The following is a 25645-nucleotide window of genomic DNA, read 5'->3' as shown; positions in this document are numbered from 1 at the left end:
TTGTACACACGGTTACTTCAAGCCATTATTCTTTAGTTCACATGATTACAAGACACCTCTTCTGTATCTTTGGAAGTGATAAAGAACCATGCAGATAAAGCATACAATGAGTTGACACAAGAATTGAAAAAGCCATGAATCTGAAGGTCAGGCAAAGCTCACTCATGCCGTGTCAAACGATACAACCAACGTTATACAAAGAAACAATCAAACAAGGCCTAAAACCCACTTTAGAGCCCCACTTCCTAAATGCGATTTAGAAAGAAAAAAGAACCAAGTTCTTCAAGATACCATTGTTACAGCTTGAGAACAGATAAAATACCATTACTTAGTGGAAATCCCAAATCCAAAATGAATAAAAAGAGGGGCAGTTAATTCAACTGTATCAACAACAAATAGGACACTGTATCAATCCATTTTCATTGCACTCACCACACCTTATCTTGTTCAGCTGCTTGTCTAAAATTTTGCAGCTCCCATTACATTGATTGCACATCACAAATCTCACCCCACCACAGCCTTTACACCCGGGAACCGCCATGGGAATCCCTTCAAACAACATTTCAAGCTTCCCTTCCTCTTCTAACTTCACAATCTCTTCAACTCCCCCAATCAACCTTCCTTTAACAAACACTAGTGGAACTTTCACTTCTTTTGAGCCTGTTACCTTCCTTAACTCTTCCTTAAACCCTGAATCCATTGATATGTCGCGCTCAAACATTTGTACACGGTAGGATTCCACGATGGATCTCACTCTGTTGCATTCTTCAAAGGTCTTTCGAATCCCTCTCAATGTTGTTGTGTAAATCACAACTGAATTTTCAGCACCTGCACGGCATTTTGGCTCGAAATCTTGAAGAGTAACCTTTGAGTCCTGAGATTTCTTGGGCTTTCGGGTTTCGGGTTGGGGCGAAATTATCCTCTTGATTTGTTCCTCTTCTTCAGACAACTCTTTCTCGTACAAAGCGACAAGTTCTGGATCAAACAGCGGACTGAAAATCCTTCTCCGCGAAGAAAACCCAAAATCACCACCACCACCTTCAAGCCCCTCGCTTCTCGTGCTTTTCACCGGATAACTCAACTTCAACACTACTTTACAGGACGAGCCATCCATAGAATTGTTCACTCTCAATATCGATTTGGGGCTAAAATCAGACTTCCCATTCCCCAAACCATCTCCATTAACAACGCTTCCCTTGTTCTCTTTCCCACCGCTCTTCTTCACTTTCAATGGGGAACCGATCTGATTCAACAACTTCAGTGGAGTTTTGACACGAGATTTTGGAGTCCTTTTGACAAGATGATCTTCATCAAGATCTTCCATGAGTTCCCAGGCATTGATTACCTCAGGTTCTTCACGCGGAGGCGACCTCTTAGCTCTTTTAGTCTTTGAAACACCAACTTCTTCTATTTGTTGCTGTTCATCGTTGTCAAGTTTCAGGACCCCGTAAGTGCTTGACTTGAGAGAAACCACGTGATGGGCGAAGTCGCCGCCATTGTTGAGAACCATTTCTCGTTTCATCTCTTTCTTAACCAGTTTTGAAGAAACACAACCCATTTTTTTTTCAGGGAGGAATTTTTCTTTGTTCTGGTTTTTTTTTTTTTTTTCTTAAATGAAAGAGAAAGACAGAGAGAGAGGGAGGAGTTACTAGTTTAAGGTTTTGAATGGTAACGGTTGGTTGTCTTAGAACGGGCCCCAACGGTCGATTTTTTCGAATGTGGGTTAGTGGGGCTAGATCATGGGGGATTTTTTGTCGGAAGCCCCTTGTAATTATGTTCTTTATTTTTTGTTTTCCCTTTTAGCCTCTTACTTTTCCCTTAACTCTTTAATGACCTATTGATTTTCGGATTGTTTGCTTCTTCGTCCTTTTTCTTATTCTCTTCCTTCCCATCAATTTCCCACCGTTTTATCATGTTTTCTTAATTTTAAAAGATTTAGTTTATCATAACTTTACAAATTAGCATGATGTTTTTCATAAGAATATATTATCATAGAACTTGTATATAAAACATTCTAAAAGAAAGGTTTTTCATTAATAATTTAAATTAAATTTATAATCATTAATAATTTAAATTAAATTTATAATTTTCAGAAATATAATACTGTCAATTTTAATTTTTAATGCAAAGGGATTATAGTTTTGGAAGCATTAAGAAATGTTAAATTTTGAATCTTAAATTTATAAGAATATATTATTTTAGAATTAGTATTTTTAAATAAAAATAAGATTATGTAACATCTGTGAAAGAAAAGAACAAAAAAACCATATATTTACTTTTAAAATTAAAGATAGTATTTTTTTTAATGCTTAAACATAGCAATTGTTTTTTATAGTTGGAAAGAGGAATGGAGTTATTTGGAACATGCCTACGACATAATATTTTTGTCATTGGGTCAAGATAGCTTTTTGAATGTGATTCTTGTATTATTTTTTGGTCCAATGTGGTTTTTGTATTTGACAAAAATTGTACATTTTGGTATCAGACGTTAATAATGTTAATTTTTTTAGTATTTAATTCGGCTTTTAAAGTTGACTTGATGACAATTTATAATTAGCTAATATTATTAGCTATTAACTTTCATTAAATCAACTCTAAATCCGAATTAAATCACATCTATTAGACTATATTTGACAAATCAAATGCAAATTAAACAAATTCACATTAGCACTAAATTTATTCTATTAACAAAATTATGAAAATTTCAAACCTAATATTAACAATTAACTTTCATTAAATCAACTTTAAAACTCGAATGAAAATTAAAAGTTAATATCATTACTTTTGAGTGCCAAAACATATAACTTTTATCAAATACAAGTACTATATTAGATAAAAATAACATAAATACTACATTAAAAAATACTAAACTCGAATACAAAATAATATATTGTGATTTTTGTAATACTTAAAAGATAGATTTTAAATGGATATAATAGGGTATTTTAAGGAGTAGTTTTAATCTAGAAGTATTTTCTTAAACATTTTTTATAAAATCTTGTAACTATATTCATTGTTTTTAAATGAAATTTTAGATTTTTTCAATTGACTCAATGTTAATGAAATAGTTGCATCAAATTAAATTACAAATTTTATTATTATTATAGATAGATATACATGTTTTAATTAATGATATTTGAATTGGATTGAATCGAAAATCATTTGAAGTATCAATTCAAGAATGATTTTGAATCGGTTAGAGTAGAAATTGATATGAACTAATAAAATCGGTTAAAAATGGATTGAACCGGATTTTTAAAATTTTTTGAGTTTTTAATGATTTTTAATCAAACCAATAGGATATACAAACCGATGACTTTATTAGTTCAACCACCAGTCCGATTTTAAAATATTAATTATTATCAAATTATTTATCATAATTTAAAACTAAAAGAAAGGTTTTTATTAAAACTCAAATAAATTCATATTTAAATATATATATATATATATATATAATATGGTAACACAAACAAACGTGTTATAATTTGTTAATATTTGAATCTCGTAATATCATACCAGATTACCTTTCCTACACTATGTGGGTGATAATTTTGTTTATGTCAGTGTTTTATCGGAGAATATTGTAAAGAACATGAGCCCAATATATTTGCATTTGTTGAAACAAGATTCAGTGGAGGTAAAGCGGATACTGTTGTTGCGAGATTGGTTTTTTTTTTTGGGGGGGGGGGGTTCAGTCGGCATCTGGGTATGTTAGACTAGTTCAGGTTCTTTACTTTCAGTTCTTTCATTTCATGTTACGGATACTACTACTTCACAACAAATCTGCTTATCTATTGTGTATGGTAGTCCTAATAGGTTGCACAAGAAAACTGTTATGGAACACCCTTGATCTGATTGCTCAGAAATTAGAAGACCGGTGCTAATCGGCAGGCGATTTTAAGTGAAGATGATAAGAAGAGAAGGGTGGTGGCGTGCCAATGAGTCGTGTAGACTGTAGAGGTTGCAATCACTTCCTGTCTTTGTTATTTAACCATGGCCGGTGAGATATGGGTCTTAAAGGGGCTATTGTTGAACCATTTGTAATGGTTGATTGATATTGGGAATGTTAGCAGAGGTCCTTTTCAATTTTTTTTTTTTGCGGGGTGGTTGAGACACGATAATTTCACACACTTTTTAAAGGAAAATTGGAAAGGTCTTGGGGTTTATTTGTGTTCATATCTCAAATTGCAGGGGTTCAAAAGGCACTAGAAGTTACATAAATCCTAAAAGTTAATGACACTTAACAAAGAGTTACATGCTGAGCTTCAAGAAGCTTTGGTCCAGGAGGATTTGTTGTGGAATTTGAAGCCTCTCGCGGATTCGTTGGCTAATGGTAACCAGAATACTAAGCAAACCAATTCCCAGATAAATTCGAATTAAAAACAAACACACAAAATGAAACTAAATGGAACAGATGAGTAACCTTTTGTTGGGTCAGTTTCCTATGTCAAGTAAAGAGACTAATATAGGCCCAGACTTTGATCTATCACGTATTTGGTTTTCCTCGAATTGAGACTGCTAAAGAATATAAAAACACAATCAACGCATTTAAATCGTAGCTCGATTAATATTAACATTATTATCAGTGCAGAAAGATGTTAGTTTGAACACATTGAAATGTGCTTATCCTCCTATTTAAGAGTTAGAGAAGAGTTATTGGTAGATATAATTTAAACTAAAATAATTTGCATCCACCTATAATTTACATAGGGTGAAACTTGAACATAAATACTCAAAATGTCAGAAATTAAACCTTATGAATTCAACCGAAGTCTCACCAGCAAAGTTGAATAATATAAATATTTAATTTGTACAATTAACAAAGTTACATATCTAAATATGTAAATTTATTATTATATTTCAATTTAAATTAATTAATATTTAAAAAAGTTATCAAAATATTTAAAATTTTTATCACATGCATATAGATATTGAAATCATGCATTTGGAAAATATATAGATATTGAAATCATGCATTTGGAAAATATGTTTGTTAAGGCACTTTATGAGGAGCACCTTTGATGTTTAACACTTCTCAACTCATAAACTTGCCTTTCTAACATTATGGTTGTGTGCAAGCCCATCTATGATACTCCAATTGTTTATAACAACATTTCTAAAAATTACTTTAGATCGGATTAAGGAAATTGACTTTTTTATTTTGAAGAAATTAGATCGAGTAAACTTGGAAGTAGATCCTGAAGATTCAAGAATTATCCTAAATTCATTGAAGATATATAATATGTTAGCAAGTCTAAATTCCTTATAAATTGAGAAGACTTGTATAAGTGATGTACTAAACTGGGAGCAATTATTTCTGCTCGTTAACAAACATTTCTTTAAAGTGTATTTAGTATAAAATCAAATGTGTTAGTTTTTGTTCCAAGTTTCTAGGAAGAAAACTTAGAAAAGAATTGTTTAGATCTTGGGTGCAAAAGTGAGCTCCTAATCTGGTGAGTATTAATATATGTAATCACTTGTTGTACACGGTGCTAAGATAGTATATTATCTTTTTGGGTAAGGCCCCGTAAACATAGAGAAATCAAACTATATAAATTATCATATTGTGTTTATTGTTTTTCTGTTTTGTTCATCTCTAGTGCTTGAAGTAGTTGACACTGCTTTTGGCACTACTTAATTTTACTTGCAAACATCGTTTTAAAATCTTTCACATGTAGACGTTTAACAAAAACATAAAATAAATAATAAAATGTATAATTTAAAATTAATAATAACACATATATAATATGTATAAATTTATCTGGTGCCTCTAGTTAAACTAATAATAATATATACTTACTTTGAAAAGTTATAAAAAATTTAATCTTGACGATTTTATTTGTTGATTTGGGATTATTCTCAAATATTAAATTAATTTTATCTCCGGTTAAAAGAAAAATTAAGTCAATCAATTTAATCTATGATGTAATAATGAAGGAGTTGCATTTTCTACCCTTTATTTTGGTTCTCTAGTTAAAGTCCAAAAAGTTGAAATTTGTTGTTAGTCCCTACAGTTTTACAAAATTTAAATTTTAATTCTTATACTTTAAAAGTTAAAAATTTAATCTTCTTATATTTTCAATTTAAAGATTCTAGTTCAATCACTATTTTCATTTTTAATTTCTATTATTATTTTTTAATTTAACATGGTTAATGTTGCACCATATGAGAATAGCTGAAGGAAGATGTTAATTTAACAAAGTTTGAAAGAAAACGCTAATAATATTAAGGAAATAAAAGAAATTAGATTTCAACTTTTTTAAATATAGGGAGCAGTAGAGGGCAAATGACATTACGGGTCACTACTATTTCAGTTATTCTCCCATGTCAGTTTTATTAATATTTGTGGGTAAAAGGTTTCCAAATTTAAGCTTCTAGAAAAGTTGGAACAATGGTTTTATTTATTGATTTATTCTCTATCACATCATTCCACGATAATCTTGGGAACTTGTATATTTTATATAACACAGTAACCTATTCGATTTATTTCAAAATTTGAAAACATTGATTCAAATCACATTTTGTTACCCACTTCTTGCAATCTCCTTTTTTTTTTTTCTTTTTAAGGATTTAAATATAAAAAATCATAATTATAATGGAGTGATGAAAATATAATTTTTTAAAATACAGTAAAAGCATGGAATGGAAGAATAAATTTGGTAGAAGGGTTTGGTAATCTAGAAGCTCAAGTGCGGCTGCTGGGTGGCGGCTTTGCTTCCTTTCTTTCGCCTTTTGGGATGGCGGAGCCCATTCTACATAAACAAAATGAAGGAAGCCTTGTTCTTTTCATTCTTCATATCTTGCCTGCTAAACCCTTCAGATTCATACGACTTTCTCTTCTTCTTCTTCTTCTTCTTTTTTTGCCAAATAATACAGCTTTTTACCTTATTAATTAATATCCTTTTATGGTTTAAAGAAAAAAACAACCAACATTTCAAACTATATAAAAGATCAAGTATTTATATTAATGAAATTGTTTTGTTAGTACTTGAGGTAAATTTGGTTAAAATGATAAAATTTCATTTACTTGTTGTTAGTGTAAAACAACAATAACAATAAAATTAAATATTATAACATAAGATAAAAAAAATTTAAACACATCACATTAAAATAAATATCCATCTAAAAAGAACCAAAATCTCAACACATTAATATTTCATGATTGGATCAAAGAAATTGTATTGAACCAAATATTAGTATGTGATGATGAGAGGTAAGATCCCATAACAGTGAACTCTAAATCACACTATTCTTTGTTTCGTTTAGACATTTTTCTAATAAAAGATCTAATACATTACTTTACACTCTATTAAGGTTTAATATATATAGATATAAAGTTTCCAAAAAGGCATAAAAATAAATTTATAAATATATTAAATAATATGCGAAAATTAATGGAAAGAACTAAAGTCGAACTACGCGTAATTGCCAGAGGAACATGATTATATATAAAAGCGCAGTAGCTCATACAGAAAAAATAAAACAAAAATAAAAAGATAACCCTTGGAATCTGCTCATGTCTGACGTTTTCCGTGAGTTTGCATATGATATCATAGGAAATGCCCAAACCATATCATCTCATATATATTTTATATATCATGCCTTCATTATGATACATATATGATAGAGATGAAAAAATAAAAAAGTTTATATAAAAACACATATGATACTTTACTTATGAGAGTAAAAATAATGTACTAATTAATTCTTAATTCGATTGGTATCGATATTACTATTAGTGTATAAGAATATGAATTGAGCGTTAAAGCACTTGTATCTTCATATTTAAGAGATGGAAGATGTTAAAAAATTTGAAATAAATATGATAAATTATGATATCTTAAGTTTAAGTTGGAGCTAATTATGAGCTGGGCCATCTGCCCAGATCCGAAAAATCGTTTAAAAATTTAAAGGGTTTGGGCAAAAATATAGATCTAAAAAATAGACTTGAATAAAAAATAACATCCGTTTTCTAAACGGGTCAGGCCTCGAGTAAAATTTTATTGGCCCGAATCTAGTTATTGTTTTGCTACCATTTTGCTATTCTATTGTTACGATTGTAGAGACATTTGCTTGCTAAATTGTAAATATTTTAGTGTATTTTTAATTTGTTAACAAACATTTATTTTAATATTTTTAGTGTATTTGATGTATTATATATATTTTTAAAAGAATCATATAAAAAATTTAATACGAGCGGGTTGGATCGAGCTCAATTTAGCATTTTTATCTGGATCGAGCTTAAGTAAAAATTTAAGCTCATTTTTTAGATCATGCCAAACTCGTAAACTTTTGCCTTGGCCCGACTCAACCCATGATTAAGTTTTATGAATAGTTTTATTTATTTTTTGAAATTTTATAAAAGAGTAGAAATCTAATTAATTGATAATAACAACACAACAAAAACTTGAATAATAATATAATTAGAAATGATATAAGTAAGAAATGAAAGGATTATTGCATATAGCTAAGATCCAAATAAGAACTACATTATTACTAATTGCTTGTCATTTATATATAAGGCGTTATAACTTAAAGAATAAATTGAGATTGTTGAATATTATATGAATAGAGCATTATTATAGTTTTCTTTTATTATTATCAATCTATCTGTCCTCCAAATAGGAAAGGGTGTGATTATAGACAAAGGGGGGAATGAGCAGTGTTTTGTTAAGAGGGTGTTGTCTCTACTTAGTCGTACCTAATGACCTCCAACTTTCCTCCCACCCCCCAACTATTTCTTTACCTAATCAATCATTTTATCTTTTACTTTTTAAAACCCAAAAGGAAAAAGAATCAAAGTCGGCCATGGAAATCCACAACAAAACTAGATATAACATCTTGGACTGCTAAAAAGGGGGAAAGAATAACTTCTAAATAGCTTAATTTAGGTTTTTTTTAAGTTGATAATATTTAAATATCAAAATGATATTTCGATCACTTTTTATTAAAATGGAGTGAAATAAATAGTGCCGAGGGCCGGAGAGACAAGGGGATGAAGGCGCCACCATTTTTTTATCCACCAACGGTTGCCTATCATTAGGCCATCATTGGATTGAAAAATATATATATTTAAGTGACGAAGGATAGCCATATGGTGGCACTGGTATTTTCTGCCAATATACAGGTAAAAATTGGGTTAAAATACGGGTTGGAGGTTATGTGTCCATAAATGATCTTCGGTACACTTTCACTTAAATTGTTTATGTAGTCTCCAAAATCTGATCTTCAGATTGAGTATATAAACATAAAAAATTAATAATCTAAATAGTATAATAATTAACTATTTAAATTTACATAATTTAATAAATTTTCTTACCAGTTGTAATTGAACGTTGAAGATAGCATTATCATCCAAACAAATAAGTTGACTTGCCATTTAAATTTATAAGAAAAGAATAAAATCGAAGAGAATAAAATTAAAAAAAAAATTAAGGATTGAGGATTTAAAATTTGAAATTGGAAATTGGGGATTGAAGATTGAGGATTGAGAATTTAGGAAGGAAGAACGAGTATGGAGTATTTGGTTGAAAAGAATGGAGTTTGGAGGGGTTTATATAGGAATTTTTATGGCTGTTAAAATAGTTACCGTTGAAAGGAAAATGCGCCTTATAGGATGAGTTTCTATTTTCTGACCTGAAAATATGTCTTATGTGACACGTTTTCACTTATATGGAAGTGAAAACTCGTCCTGTAAGACACATTTTTCTTTCTCTCTCTAAAAAAAATATAAATCGATAAATTTAATAAAATTTCAACCTAATTTCTCAAATAATTTATTTCCACCGTATTAATATATAAACTAACCCTTAAAACTATGAAGTAATAAGGGCAAAATATTAGAATCCCAGGTTTTAAAATTATAGTTTCAATCATGTTATGTTATAAAAACGAAGTTGGGAGAATCTAATAAAGTTCATAAACCATATGAATTAATAAAATACACGTAACATCTAATTAAGATTACTGTTTTGACAGATGCAATTAGACATTTCCAAAAGTTGGTTGTATCGGATTCACCTATTTCTAAAAAGAAGATGCAACAATCTCTTACTTCATCTAATGAAGTAATAAAACATTCCATTGCATACATCAAAGATTAACTATATTGAATTTGTTTTCCTACATTTTGGACAATTTTACTAATAACAGTTATACAAATATAAGCGTAGATAAAAGTTTGATTAATTAGTTACAACATTTTCCTAAAATTACATAATTTTATTAGGAAAGTAATCCACAATAAATTAATAAATATAATTCGCTCAGTAAATTATAATTACACTTTTATACTTTAATCTAGATTATTCTTTCATTAAGGGTGTGCTTGATAAAACATTGAAAATTTTCATTTTATTAAAAATATTTAATGATTTTTTTAACATTTAATAATTTAAATGTGTTTAATAATCATTTTAATATTCTACTTAAGATAGAGTTTTCAATGAAAATGTGTTGAATAAAATAAGTAGATACTATCACTTAATGTAAAAAATATTAAATTAATTTTATTTTATTAAAATTTAAAATATATTAAAAAGAGATATACAAATTAACATATTTAAATTTTAATTAAAACAATTTAAAATAATATTATAAATGATTATATTACTATAAATTACAAAACATCCTATTCATTTTTTTGGGATAAGTGTTGAAAATTCATTAGGCATAAATCTGGTGCAAAGAAGGTTGTAGAAGAATCAAACAAAAGCAAATCAGCTTATATTTTATACAATGTAATTACTCTACGACATCAATTTTAACAGACTCGTAAATATATGATCAATGATATTATAATTATTTGATGTTGATCAGACTAGAATAATTAAAATTTCATATAGATCGATGCTTGTTAATCAAGTTTTTTTATTTAATTATAGAATTTAATTATTGGAAAAACCAAGTTAAATGGAATTTGTTGGAAACACCGATAAATCAGAAATTTTCAGATCTGATGTCGGTGCTATTAATTATGTAGTCTTTATAAAAAGGAAAAAAAACATTAAATTCTATTCAAAATAATCATAATTTTATAAGTGTGAAAATTAAATATGCAATATGTATAAAATTATAATAAAATAAATTAATTTAAATTGGGAGTTAAAAGTAATTTAAATAAGTAAATATTAAATTCATTTTAATTACATTTTAGGTCAATTTTTTATAAAATATTAAAATATTTTAAAAATACTCTACATATTGAATTAATAAAGAATAAATATATTAAATACAACAAGGAGATGTTGTATATATACCATATAAAATTTTAATACAAATTCTTCAAAATCCTTTCAAGATAACTTAATTATTTTTAGTATATTTTATAAATTAAATTTTAATTCACATCCTTAAAATTCACTTGAAACCAGTAACTTGTAAAAATTCTTATTAGATCAGTCAGAACTCTAATTATAGTATTTTAAAAAATCAACCTCCTTAATCTTATTAAGTATTTACATTTTTTTAGGTATATTTGAATATTATAGATTAATTGTTAAAAAGGTGTCATTAAAATTTATAATTATAAAAAGTTATTTTCTAGTCGTGCTTGTTTAACAAAATATAATTACACATTAAAAAATAAAAAATAAAAAGCGAATTTTAAAGTTATACAGGGCGAAAGGTTCCTCTGCCTCTTAAAAGGAGAAAATGTGATTTAAGTTTTTAAAATTTATAAAATTATAAATTAATATATGATAAAATTATAGTTTAATTTTTAAAATAATAAAATTTTAAAATATATAAAAATATATGTCAATATAATAGTAAAATCATATTTTAACTCTTATAAAAATATATAACTTAAATTTACATTAAAAAATTATCCTACAAAAATTTTCAATCATATATAACCTCGTCAGAATTAAAATAAATAATTAGGTGATCCAATAATAATGATTATTCATACATACAATCACAAGCAATTATATGTTAAAAAGGAAAGAACCTACCCTTAATTACGCTAAAATAAAAAACACAGTAGGTGAAGACCAAAACTTGCATGTATCGTAAGTTGATATAGTCAATATAACCGGAGAATTTGTAGCAATCAGACCTAATTAAACCTAATCAAACCGCACCAATATAATTGAATAATTAAGGTAACTAATCTTGTAGTAGAGATATGTCGAAATATTCCATCGATCCAAAGCAAATCATCATTACATCGACGTAATTATTCTTTTTCCCTACATACAACAATACAAGGGAAACTCCATTTTCTTGTTGCTAAAAGTTGTACTTTTTGCTTCGGTATTCCTTTTTTTTTAAACTCAAAAAAGAAAAATACAAATGATAAAATAATAACGTAAAACTAAAAATCCACGAAAGAGAGGAAGCAAGGCACGCAGCAGTCAACAACGTAGAAATTCTCCCTCCAAAACTCATTTTCTGTCTGTTCATCAAATTTCCACAATAAAAAACTTTCTTTTTTTATTTAAAGGCAGCTTCCTTTCTTCAACCTTCCTCTCTCCAACTTTCTCTCTCCTTCTTCGTTTAACTCTTCTTCTTCTTTCGTTTGTTGGTACAATGCCACAGGGCAATTTAGAAACCCTTGTTTCGGCCTGCGCCGGTGCTTCTTGCGATAACAAAATCGTCTGCGAGACTTTAGCTACCACCCAAAACGATCCAGACGACCACCTCCACACGGCTGACACATCTCTCGACGATGAAATCCCGGCCGATTTCCCGCCTGAATCCTTTTGGTTATCCAAAGACTCCGAGTTCGACTGGTTCGATCGCAATGCTTTTTACCAACGGAAAGAGTCGCATAAAGGAAACTCAGCTCCCAACTCTACCAATCTTAATCCTAATTTGAACCCCGACTTCAATTCTCAACGCTTTTCTGTGAGAAAGCCTAGAGCTTCCATCATCGGATTGCCCAAACCGCAGAAATCTTGCTTTGCTGAGACCAACAACAGGAAGAATACTAAGCCTGCAACTACAAGATTGTTTCCTAAACGATCCGGTTCCGTTAAAACCGATCCTCCAGTTGTTGAACCGTCTTCGCCTAAGGTCTCTTGTATGGGAAGAGTGAAATCGAGGAGAGACCGGAATCGCTCGCTGAGAAAGAACCGCCAAAAATCCGCCGAAGCCGAAACAGTTAAAGAGAAAACGGCAAGAAGAAGCAGAAGCGGTTGCTTTCCAAATTTTTGTGCTATTTTTGGGTCCACTGAAAAAGCACGTGAACCACGCAGTCTGCCTCCAGAAGCGCCTTCGCCGCCGAGGAACAGCGACATTAGGTGTCGCTTGCCGCCAGATGGTCGTGAAGCAATATCGATGGAGCCTGAAATTACGGAGACTGAGCCGGTCAGTCTAGGAGGAATGAAGCGGTTCGCATCTGGTAGAAGATCGGAGCCGTTAATCTAAGCAGTGTTGGAAAAGGTTCTGTTAGTGGTGGGGCCATAGCTAAGGCGTGGTCTACGGTGGCAGTTTGGGGAGGTAAAAACAAGCACAATTTTCCAATGTCTACTCTTGTCTTTTTCTTTTTAATTTTAGATGTGGCAACAGTTTGTAAATAACAAGTGATTTAAAATTTTGGAATACATAGTTTGTAAAAGTTTTCGTTTAATAAGAAATTAAAAATGTAATTTTTTAAACATAATTATCGTCACAAGTCACATTCAAAATTTACAAAATGGGCACAGTTTTTTTATTATTAAATTACCTATAAATTTAGAACCAAATCATTCAATGCTAAATTTGAGGAGAAAAATGAAGAAAGCAATTTTCTTTCTTTCCAATAAGAAGAAATTTTTTTTGAATAAAACCAGTAAAATCTAGGTGTTGTTAAAGTAGAGAAATATTTTGTATTCCAAAGCTTTCAACCAAAAAGCTCAGCTTTTGTACCATTCAATGGCTGACATGGCCTTGCAGCTATCTGCTCTTTTGAAATCGTTCCAAATGTTCTTATCTGATGTGACTTATATTATTTTAAAGTTAAGAATTTTAATTTACAAAAGATCTTATTCTCTAATCTGATTAAACAAAATGAAAGATTGAATTTGAAGCACTTATATTGAGGGTGAGTTTAAAGTTGAATGAATGAAGCAGGATACATAACATGAAGACAGAGAACGGAAGTGCATTACTGCTGTGAATGAACAAGGTAGGTGCATTTGGTCTAAGTGCGTAGTCATTGCCACAAATGCATGCATGTCAAAGCGCGACTGTAATCAAGCGTGTCGTGAAAGCACTAAAAATTTATTAGCATTCAAATTTCAGTGGGGCCTCATCATTTTAAAGTCGAAACTGCAGAGTAAATATATTGGCATGAGGGTACAACATTCTAGGCATAATTTACGATTCCTGCGTGAGTTGTGGTGCAGCGGAGCGGAGTGGAGGGTGAAGTTGTTTTGAATGTTAATAGGTGAAGTAAACAAGGATCAAGAACCTGAGTAACTGAGCGGCAGACCCAAGGGCCACTAGTGTCACTATGCTCTTAACCTTACTAAATTAATTTCATTAATAGTAATAGTCACTGCGAGTCCAAATTGAAGGACATTCCTTAATGGTTTTCAAAGTGCAACATTAAAACATTATCTGATATTTCGACTTGATTGGGCAGCAACTTATGAAACCTCAGATATTTGATTTTGATTTTATTATTAACTGCTATGATCCCATTATGTATTACGAATACTTTATTTTCTGATGCAAGCTACTTTCGTACTCTATATTTTCTAGTTTGTTCCTTCTGTTAATAAAAAAAAATGACCCATCATCATTCTTACCGTCACCAGCTGATGCAATGCCAAGGAGCAAAGTCCAAAATGCCAAATTCCAGTACCATCACTATACTAAAATCTTATATATTCAAATTAAATTTTACAATTAATTTATATTATTTGCTTAAAAAATATTTTATATTTCTAAATATTTATAATGAATTACAATATTTTTATTGAAATGTCATAATACTAATAAATTTAAATGCATATTATCACTTTAAAATGTCTAAAAAATTAGAATAATCTAAATAATTCTTAAACCAAACTTTTTTATCAGAAATTTTATCAAGTAATGGTCAAATTAACCCAAGTCATACAATTGAAGAGCTAGTGATTAGAGGCAAGAGAGATCTTAAATCAAAGCAAAATTTAGTAGTATTTTTGGGCTTTACAAGTGATTTAAAACACTCTTTAAAAGAGAAAGGATGAAATCCTTTTTAACTTACACAAAAGAAATAATACTCTGTATTATTAGTCTTATGACACATTCGTTTTACGAGTGAAAGAAACAAAAATACTTGGGCTAGGATTTTCTTTTGAAAATATAATAATTATTGTTAAAATAATAATAATAAAAACAATAAAAAGAAATTGTAAATGAGCAAATTAAGACATTTGGTTTTTGAAGGGCAAAAGTTCAAGTGTGATTTTTATTTGTTTAAAAACCTGCATATTTGTTATATAAATTTGATTTATATTTATATTTTTCTAATTGAGTTGGTATTCGAATTAACCCGTGACTCTAATTTATTTTATTTATAGTATAATAGATAATATATATTATTTTTTAACAACAGTATATTTAGGGGCATCAAAATTTTTTACCATGATTCCTAAATTCTTCATCGAGGAAAGTATTTGAAAAAGTACTACAGGGAGAGTGACGCATTCATCAAAATCTTTAAGTGAGATTTGAACAAATATTTCCAAAGCATATAAAAAGAAATCTTAAACCTTAGACCATGGATTGCAGAAGACTAAATGCTAAATTTAGAATAAAACTCGTGTATTGAGCAGTTGGTTTCAGATGATCTAGAGTTCCTATATTTCTTGTGCATTCTTCTTAATTTATTGTCTCCGACTGCAGCTTTACTTGTTCTTGCAAGAGTCTGAGTTGAGCTCGTAATTCGAAGTATCACTGGGTTCTACACGATGGGATTTTGTGTTGTTGGTTGGGGTAGGTTGGGATACCGCTGCTAATGTTGGGGGTGTTGGTGGATAACCAACAAGGTATGTGCTATTTTGGTTCGTATAGTATGAGTAGATTTGGGTGGCATAGTGATTGGGGTGCGATGTGCACATTAAGTGCCACTTGATGGACAGTTGTGTGAGCCCCTTTTGTGGGCGAGAGGATCGCTCATGTGAAGGTGTTACACATAGCAAGAATGTTTGGGATAGAGAGGAGACACAAATAAAGGTGAAGTATTTCCCATAAATGGAAGATGTGCATCATTGTAATATTGGAAATTAAGCCGAACCAGAACCACAACAAGTTTTAGTAACATATTTGAGCTCTACATGTGCATTAAAAATACAACGTAAATAAATTATTTGAAGTAGAATTAAACTATATTTAATTAATCACAAAATAGAATTAAATTATTACAATATAAACAAATTAAGGGTTAGTTTTTCATTACTTTTGAAAATTGTTTTGAAAAAGTGTTTCTTAAAACTTTTGTTTAAGATTTAAATGCATCTTTTGAGAAATAAAATGTCCATTGTAGACATGATGTTTTTAAGTAAAAAATATGCATTCAAATGATGTTAAAGTTCATTTATACTATTATTTAACCTCCTGACTGAGTTGGTGTTACTTTCAACCAAGTCACCCATTTATTTAAGAAATTACGAAAATATCCTTTAATAATTAAAATAAGTAATATTATTCGAGAGTATTTTAGTCTTTTCACTAACATAATCAATAAAAATATACATATTGTGAGTGAGATATGAAATCATATCAATTGCATTAGAAAAATCTTTAATTTACTACTCAATTAAAACTTTATTTTGTATTTTTATATATTTTAATTTTATTATGCACATTCTATTACTTCCATCAGTTATATGTGTATATATATATATATATATATATATATATATATATATATTTATATTAATAATGCATTTGATTGAGTTAGTGTCATAAGTTAACTTGACACCAACTCAAGATTAATGACAACACCATGATAATCAATTTAATCTAATTTTTTCATTTTAATAACGTATATATTTTATGTGTTATTATTAATCGCTTTTAAACAATATGTTTCATTATTTATTATTATTTTTAAGTTGGCATTTGTGGTTTTCACACGCATATGCTGTGATAAGATTTCTAGTTAATATTATGATATTTCAACAAAAATATAAGAAAACAATATTATTAATATTTTGATTATCCAATATAAATTTTAAATACTTTTAAGCAAACAAAATGAATTGTTATATAAAATTTTATTTGAATATGTAAACTATGTTTTAAATATTAAAAAATTATTATTATTTTGAAGACAATTTTACATTTTCATATAAAATTTAGGAAATCACTTGCACATTTGAATCCAAACTTTATCCTTTCAATCTATATCATATTTGATTAATTATATCAATCTTTTAAAATCTTGCTAAATTTTTATCCAATAATGTAAATATTATTATTATTATTATTATTACTACAATGATGACATGTTTTTTAATATTTTTTAACAAATATATACAAATATAATAAATAATTTATGATAAGTCATTGCTAATATTATAATTTATGAAATATAAATTTTAAATATTTTTAATTAATTAATATAAATTATGTGTAAATTTTAATTTGAATATATAAATCATATTTACCTTTTATAGTTATTATAAATGAATGAGAAATTTATAATTTGACACCTGATTTTGAGAACAAAAATTAATATGTTTTTTTCAACTTTTTTGTTTGGTTTGAAAAATTATCTATTCACCATTACTTTTGACTTTACAAATATTGGTTAAACTTGAAAACTATTTTTGAAATTAAACAGTAAATTGGCACTTAATCTTATTTATGCTCAACGATAGTGTCAACGGTAAATTGATCCTTAATTTTATTTACGTTCAATTATTTTTTTATGTAGATATTTCATGATGACTTGACTACTTGATTAGTTCACGTGTCGGTTAATTTTTTAGTACACGTGGCAATAAAAAACAAAAATGTGCTATCTATACTTTATATCTCTATTGTTAATAAAATAATTGATTGAGTTGATATCACGAGTTAACCGGACATCAATTTGGATAGAAAATTATGAGAATGTCTTTTCAAAATTAATATAAATAATATTATTCGAGGGTATTTTTATCTTTTCACTTCAAAAAACAACAAAATATGCATATGTTGATATTCAAACTCACGCCAATTATAATAGTAAAATTTTAATTTACCACTCAACTAAACTTTATTTTAATATTATTATACATTTTAATTTTATTATTCACACTCCATTACCTTCACCAGTTATATATTTATACTATTAATAAAATCCATGATTAGATTGGTGTCACGAGCCAACTGTGTACCAAGTCTATTAAGAAAATTACAAAAATGGCCTTTCATATTTAAAACAAGTTATTTTATTTAAGGGTACTTTAGTCTTTTTAATTAAAAATAATAAAAATTATGCAAATTATAAACACACATTTAAGTTTTAAATACGTGGTTTCCACACGTATACGCATGTGATAGGATTTCTAAAATTAATAATATTGTTAATTAAGTTGGTGCCATAAGTTAACTCAACTCCAACTCAAGATTAATGGCAAGACCATGATAAACAATTATACTCATTAGTATTTATAATACGATGTATTTATGTGTTTAAATTTCATTTTACTTGCAATTTAATCTATTTTTTATTTTAATATCTTACATATTTTATTTATTATTAATTATTTTCAAATTATATATTTTATTATTTATTGTATATTATTTTAAAACACATCTCTATATTTTAAATACATGGTTTACACACACCTACATGTGATAAAATTTCTAGTTATATATTAAATTCTTAATTGAGTTAGTTTTAGAGGTCAGCTGGTAACTAAGCTGAATAATTATTGAAATAAAATTGATTTTTAAAATAAATTATATTATTTTCATAATATATATTTTTATAAAAATAGAAAATATGCTCATAAAGTAGTTAAACTTAAAACACTACGAATTTAAACTTAAAACACTACGAATTTCGATATATTTACCTAATCATTTCAACTTAAAAAAAATTTTATATCAACGTTTTAAGTAATTGTATTTCTCAAAATTTTCACCTACAATGTTGTGGAGGATATATTAAAGTAAATCAATAGTTGAGTCAAGGAAGAGAATTTGAGATGGCGGTGCCGTAGAACCATTGAGAGATAAGCGTCCTAATTCCATGAGCCATGTCAAAACAAAAGTTGCAGACGCGAAGGGAATGTTGTGGGAAAAATCAAAAGTTTCATTTGTATATAAGTTATTTATCAGACAAGGGGAACGAGAAAGGAATATTTTTATTGATATGAAACCATTATAAATTCCATGTAAATAGAACTCATCAACAAAGGAGTATGGATTTTGATTGGGATGATAATGGCATTCATAAGAAAAGTGATTCTGAAATTACAAGTTACGCTTAAATCCTGCCTGCTTTTTCCATGATGGTGAGATCATTTGTATGAAATTTCGGAGCAATGCCTTTACATAGTGGATTCTTTCCCCTTAACCATTCATCAGGCTGACATAATTTTATCTTGTAATGAAATACATCAAGACACAAACCTAAAATTCCATGCCTGGGGCTACTTTACCATCGTTATGGGGACTCTTGGAATATAGGGTATCTTCCTGTTTTCATATAACCATAATGTAAAAGTCAACTTCAGAATTCATCAGCCTGACATAATTAATGACACCATTTTAATCCTTAAGATCTTAAATATCCTTAAAGCAACAGGAAAGGGGACAAGATATTTTTATGCTATACTTGAATTGATAGATCTTTTGGTCGCCAAACTGGAACAAGCAACCCAACTTCATAACCACCCAGCAAATGGGGTTCTGGCATTTGTACATATCTTGAGTTTTTCAATTGAAAAAATAATTAAAATCTTGAGTTTTTATGTATTGCCAAAATCACAGCAGTAGTAAAGCCATACTAGTGCTTTCTTTATTGGCTATTTAACTGCAACTGAATAGATAAAGTATCCCACTTTCTAAAAGGGCATCAATATATTTGTACAGCTTTTGGTTTAAATTTAGAGCAACAAAAGAATGTTGGTACCCAATAATTGTTTTCAATTACTCTTTTTTATTATTTTTGGTACAAAAAGAGATGGGTTTTTTAATTTGTTTCTACCATGAACTACTATCTATCCTATCCTGCCCATGATCCATTGGCGAAGCATGCGTGTTGACACCATCACTCACCACTAAATCCAATATTTTTCTTCTATCTTATCACAAGTGGGTCTCCGTCATTTTCATTCATATTCTCTCCAACTAAAGCACCACATGTATTTTCCTTTATACTTCCAATTCTGCCTTTGAAATCCTCTCACCTGTCCTTATTTACTTGGTTTACTGGACCACCACTTGCCTCGGACAGCCAACTTGGGGGGACTCATTACCTTCAATCAATCATTTGAATCAGTTTGGCCGGCACTTGAATCTTAGCAGATAAGTACAAGTAGTAATGAAAATTGCAGTTTGCAGGCTGAATATAAAAAGATGGAATGAATCAGTACAGTGTATAAACAACATTAGTATTCTATATTCTAGACCCAAATTAAGATAAATCCACAACTTAAATTCGAATAAAATATGAATGAGAATCACACTGATGATACTTTAACCTTGGCTTTGCGAAGAGTGTAAGATACGGCAAGCAGGTATTCTGATGAAGAAAGTGGAGCAAGGAAATAGTCAATGTTGCAAACATGGGGTCAACGACAGAGCCGCGTCCACGGAGCATAATGGTCAAACACTTTTTTAGTTTTAGCGGTCCAACGGGATCCAAGCTCATCTTACGCTATAAAATTGTGGTCTGCAGATGACACAATTCTATAATGGTCATTTTAACCTCAAAATGATAAAAGAAATGACATGAAAAGACAGGCAAATTAACTGTCATGTTGCAGTACCTAAAAAGGAGAAGATCAAGTTGTATGGCATTGCACAACCAAGTTGATCATGCTTTTCTCCTACTTTACCTTGCCGGGTTTTCTCCATTTAGCTGAAAAGAACTCTCCCTAAGTCAATAAAGTGTTCCTTTTGTTTTTCTTTGAAGCTGTGAAATAGGAATGATTGATTGAGAAATGACGACTTTCAAGTCCAGCTTATATACCTGCAAAAATCAAACAAATGGGGTCCAGTCCAGGATAAGGCAATTTGTGTAATATTTGTATGTTGTAAGGGCATTGCCATAAACCTTCTCTTTAAATACCAAAATCTATGCACTTCTTACACTCAATTTCAACAATCTTTTCTTTTTCGTCTTATTGTGAGCAACAAAGCCATGGGGAATTGCTTAGTTGTTGAAGAGAAAGTTATAAGAATTATGGAGCCTGATGGCAAAATCCTTGAATATCAAGCCCCCGTCAAAGTTGAACAAGTTTTATCAAACTTCTCTGGTCATGCACTGTCGGATTCATTTTCAGGCTTCCACCATCTTCAACCTGATGCAAAGCTGATTTCAGGACAGTTGTATTACCTTATACCTCTTCCATCACCATCCAAAAAGGGTAAGAAAAAGAAAGTGAGGTTTTCAAATCCAGAAGTGAATGATGACCAAGTAAGGAGTCCCAATGTTGTCAGAATTAAGTTGATAATTAGTAAGCAAGAACTGCAAGAGCTGCTTCAAAATGGAGGAGTTTCAGCTTAGGACATTGCATCTCACAACATACAAAGTAAACAAACCACAAATGGAATCATCACACCTGATGTTGATGATGATAGCTGCAGAGGGTCGAAGCCTGTATTACAAACCATAGCTGAAGTTAACTAGTAACGCAGCATATCATGTAGTAGAAAATATTGTTAGCTAGGATTATCTTACACAAAGAGTAGATATAATTAAGTATACTAAAACAATATTGCTTGTCACCACAAGATACGATGATGTCTCCTTGATGAAAATGAATTAGTAGATAAACTGGTGTTGAATTCATGTCCTTGTGAACATCCATTAATTTTGCTATCATTTAAAAGGAATCTAATGAACCTTAGCTGCCTCATACAATCACCTTTGAGAGATCAATGAAGCAAAACAGAGTATCAGTCACTCTAGCACATGCTAAGGTCAATGAAGTAATTAACTTCGGCTTGTAACTGGGTGTAATACAACAGTAACGAGAACAAAAGCTTTTTGTATTTTTTTCTGAATAATGGAAATGCCAATGTATTTTAAAAATTACCAACAAAAGCACAGATCTCTATTTCCTGGTCTGAAACTCAACAGGTAGTGCTTTCGATGCCTCAAAGGCATGGTACAAGCGGCTTTTAGCCAATGACTCATCCAATTAACATTCACCTAACAACATGTAACTTTCAAATCTCAGCACCCTTTTATGCGAGAATAAGAGTAAATTTTGATGGGATATTTTACCGCATTGTAAAGAGCCTAAATGCATCTATATAAGCCAACTTGAGGGTTATGCCTGTCTCTGTCTCACCTGCCAAGTCACTAAAAGGGAGCTTTTCTAATAGCCATCTCAACATAAGGAAGGTTTTGAAAAGGAAAAAGGAATGAAAGCAACTTATGCGCCCCTTAGAGCCTGGCTGATTTTAAACCAAACCACAATCATACCAGAAGCACCTCTAAGCTATATATTCGAATATGAGTTATGATCTTTTAAATATACGAAAGAAATGAGCATATACATGTATCCAACACTCCTACTATTCTGAGTTGCAGTAAGAATATATGATGATGCAGGTGATTATTAGAGTTATGTTGGTGCGTCTACTGCTCCACCCATGATAGTAATGGTGCTATTGCTCATAATTAATAGGCAATTCTTGTATAAACTGATAGGAAAAGTCAACTTTGAACCAGTAAAATTTCCATTATTATATGGTGTGGGAAAAGTTCAAGCGAGTTTTGCTTTGGTGTGTCTCATGGAATGAATCATGATAGTCCCTTTCTTTTTTCTAATACAGAATCATGATACTCTTGAAATGCCAGCACCAATAAAAAAATCTCAATTTACTTTGAACGAAAACAACAAAACCTCAATTTGTTTCTTAGGAAGAAGGTTCATTTTTAAAGATTTACATTAGAATGTAAGCTAGTAGAAAGGGTTTTAAACAATGTACAAAATGTAGTAACGTGGGAAATATCGGAAAACAACGTATGTGTATTCGATGTAATTGCCTGAAACTTCCTTGAATGAGTGTAGCAGCTCAGGAGGGTGTTCAGATTCTGATGGAACATCCTCCACTATGAGGCCTGGTGGTTGACTGGAATGCTTCCTGCACTTAAGCTACACATTACTACACACTTGGTCTTCCATTACCTAAAAGATTTGATGCTGTGATTTATATGGATATAATATATTATTGAAATTTCATTTGATGTGCAAGTTCTTTCATTTTTCACTAAAAAGATGAAGAAGCAGAAAATGCAGTTCCTGGATATTCCTTGACAATATTAAAGAAAAGGGTAGTGGGAAAACTGTTTACAAGCATATTAAGCTTTTAAATGTAGTGGCCAATAATGCACGTAAACGTAAGTTACCTACATCCCAATTTATTGCTTTGCTTTTTTATTTACCAATTCTATAAATGGTTTGAAACATTTCATATTAAATTATTGGGCTGCATTCCAACTTATTGTGCAGTTAACCACGAATCCAAGTGCAGTAGTGGATATTTCAAGTACAACACTTGTTTTTTATTTTAATTTTTTTTAAATTCAGAGTAATACATTTTTTTTATTTTATAATTTCACAATTTTTTTGAGTTGAGATAAAATTGATTGATGTATGCGATGTAATGAATAAACTAAAAATCAATTTGTGAAAAATAAATTTCACTTTTTTTTCTTATAGCATAAGTTAACTTGTAAAATAAATTCAACCATTCGTAGAAATCACCATTTTTACAAAACCCACCACTAATTGTATAATTATTATAGGTACAGTACATCATGGGTTAGGGAAAGATAATTCTTTTGCTACATATTACAAGTTTTTTCTTTTTCTTTTTTTATTACAAATACTCATAAGACAACTTCTTGTATATACTACTTACAACCTTAGATGAACCATGTTTGTGCATAGCAAAGTGGCCGCAGTCCGTGTGGAGCTCCATAAACCTAATTTCGAACGGAATCCAATCCCTTCAAGGGGAGAGGGGCCAAACCGACGCAGCATTTTCCAACTCAAAACCTCATTTCCGCATCTTCCATACTTTGGTCGTCTTCCCAATCCATATCTGATATCACATCATCGTAATCAATACCGACACTCCGGCAACAAAGTCCAAGCTCCCAGTCCAAGTAACCTGTGTGGTAAGAATTATTAAGTTCAAACTTTAAACCAACTACTTATTAAGAGTTCTCACTTTCCCGATTAATGCAATTTGGGAAGCAGGCATACATGAATGTCTATGTCCCACCATCATTTTCTCCTTAAAAACGTTTCAAAAGGACGCTATATCACTCTATTTGACTTTACCTTGGACAAATGTTGCAATTTCTTGAACTTCTAAGAAACCTCAAAAATAAGATTGTTTGAAACGAATCGGACTGAACAGTAAATTAGACTAAGAATCAATTAAAATATCGATTTAGAGAAGAGATTGAACCAATTAATCTGAGGATTAATATAGATTGAAAACCGATTAAATCAGGCTGAACTAGATTTTTAATAATTTTTTAGTAGTTTTTTAATAATTTATTCAATCGAATTGGTTGAGCTGAAGAACTAGTGGCACGACCGATACAACCCCAATCCAGTTTTGAAAATCTTGTTCATAAGCTTAGTAGCCAACTAGCACCGCCTTACACAAAAATATTCTATCAAATATAAAGCATTGTTTAAATGGAGTTATTTAGGGGGAAAAGATATTACAAATCATATGCACACTAACAATACGAGTGAAAAAAATTCTTTGTAAAATATATATGTGCAACCTACGCAAATGATCACGCAACTTTTATAAATTTTTATTTAGGGCACCTAATTTTTTTTCATTTTAAACAGTTTCGTTATCTCATAATAATTTATAATTTATATAATTTACGCATAATATTTTAATTTTCATGTCACGAAGAATTTTCAAAAAGAAAATCTCGGAAAAAGAAATTCTTCACACCTACCATCTTAGCCACCACACTCAGGCAACACTTTGTCCACCATCACTAGCTGAACCACCATTAGACTCCACCATGGCGACCATGCCTCACTATACCATCATCACTTCACGTGTAATAATATTTTTAATATGCATTAAATTCTTTACTGAATTTGATATCACCAATCAACCGAGCATCAACCTAGCTTTGTAACGACAAAAATGCTATTATTTTTTAAAAAAAAATTATAATTTTAAATTTACTTATAATAGGACACACAACACAGAATAACAATGAAAGGATAAGAGCTCCTAATAAAAGAGCAGAATAACAATGAAAGGATAAGAGCTCCTAATAAAAGAGTAAACACAATTGTAAAGAAAGAACCATTTTTAAAGAAAGAACCATTTTACCGCTTCATCTAATATGATTTACTAAGTAGATCCAAATCCAACTACTGACAAGTTAACATTCTAAATCTGATTCCAAGGTTTCTCTCTGTATTGAAGATTTGATTGGTTCCTTCCCCAACAGTGAATGTTAACAACATTATATGCAAGCAAAATTAATTTCAAATAAATTTATGAT

At 29.9% G+C, this 25645-nt stretch overlaps 3 protein-coding genes across 3 annotated transcripts; 2 read left to right on the top strand and 1 right to left on the bottom strand.

Moving 5' to 3' along the window:
* Nucleotides 1–123: 123 nt before the first annotated feature.
* Nucleotides 124–1658, bottom strand: LOC108454942 (uncharacterized protein At3g28850). The gene has a single exon (XM_017753582.2). The coding sequence runs from the start codon at nt 1556–1558 to the stop codon at nt 386–388; it is 1173 nt and encodes a 390-aa protein (XP_017609071.1). The 5' UTR covers nt 1559–1658; the 3' UTR covers nt 124–385.
* Nucleotides 1659–12235: 10577 nt separating this feature from the next.
* LOC108456226 (uncharacterized) lies at nt 12236–13587 on the top strand. The gene has a single exon (XM_053018890.1). The coding sequence runs from the start codon at nt 12532–12534 to the stop codon at nt 13369–13371; it is 840 nt and encodes a 279-aa protein (XP_052874850.1). The 5' UTR covers nt 12236–12531; the 3' UTR covers nt 13372–13587.
* Nucleotides 13588–21232: 7645 nt separating this feature from the next.
* On the top strand, nt 21233–22000 carry LOC108456454 (uncharacterized). The gene has a single exon (XM_017755028.2). It carries the CDS (start codon nt 21278–21280, stop codon nt 21641–21643), a length of 366 nt encoding a protein of 121 aa, XP_017610517.1. The 5' UTR covers nt 21233–21277; the 3' UTR covers nt 21644–22000.
* The last annotated feature ends 3645 nt before the right edge of the window (nt 22001–25645 follow it).

This window comes from Gossypium arboreum, chromosome 9 (assembly GCF_025698485.1).
Source record: "Gossypium arboreum isolate Shixiya-1 chromosome 9, ASM2569848v2, whole genome shotgun sequence".
In the NCBI taxonomy this organism is placed as follows: Eukaryota; Viridiplantae; Streptophyta; class Magnoliopsida; order Malvales; family Malvaceae; genus Gossypium; species Gossypium arboreum.
Note: the sequence above shows the minus strand (reverse complement) of the source record. Positions and strands in the feature narration are given on the sequence as shown.

Excerpts from the sequence above, each read along its gene's own strand:
- LOC108454942 (XM_017753582.2), bottom strand. The coding sequence starts at position 1,558 with ATGGGTTGTGTTTCTTCAAAACTGGTTAAGAAAGAGATGAAACGAGAA.
- LOC108456226 (XM_053018890.1), top strand. The coding sequence starts at position 12,532 with ATGCCACAGGGCAATTTAGAAACCCTTGTTTCGGCCTGCGCCGGTGCT.
- LOC108456454 (XM_017755028.2), top strand. The coding sequence starts at position 21,278 with ATGGGGAATTGCTTAGTTGTTGAAGAGAAAGTTATAAGAATTATGGAG.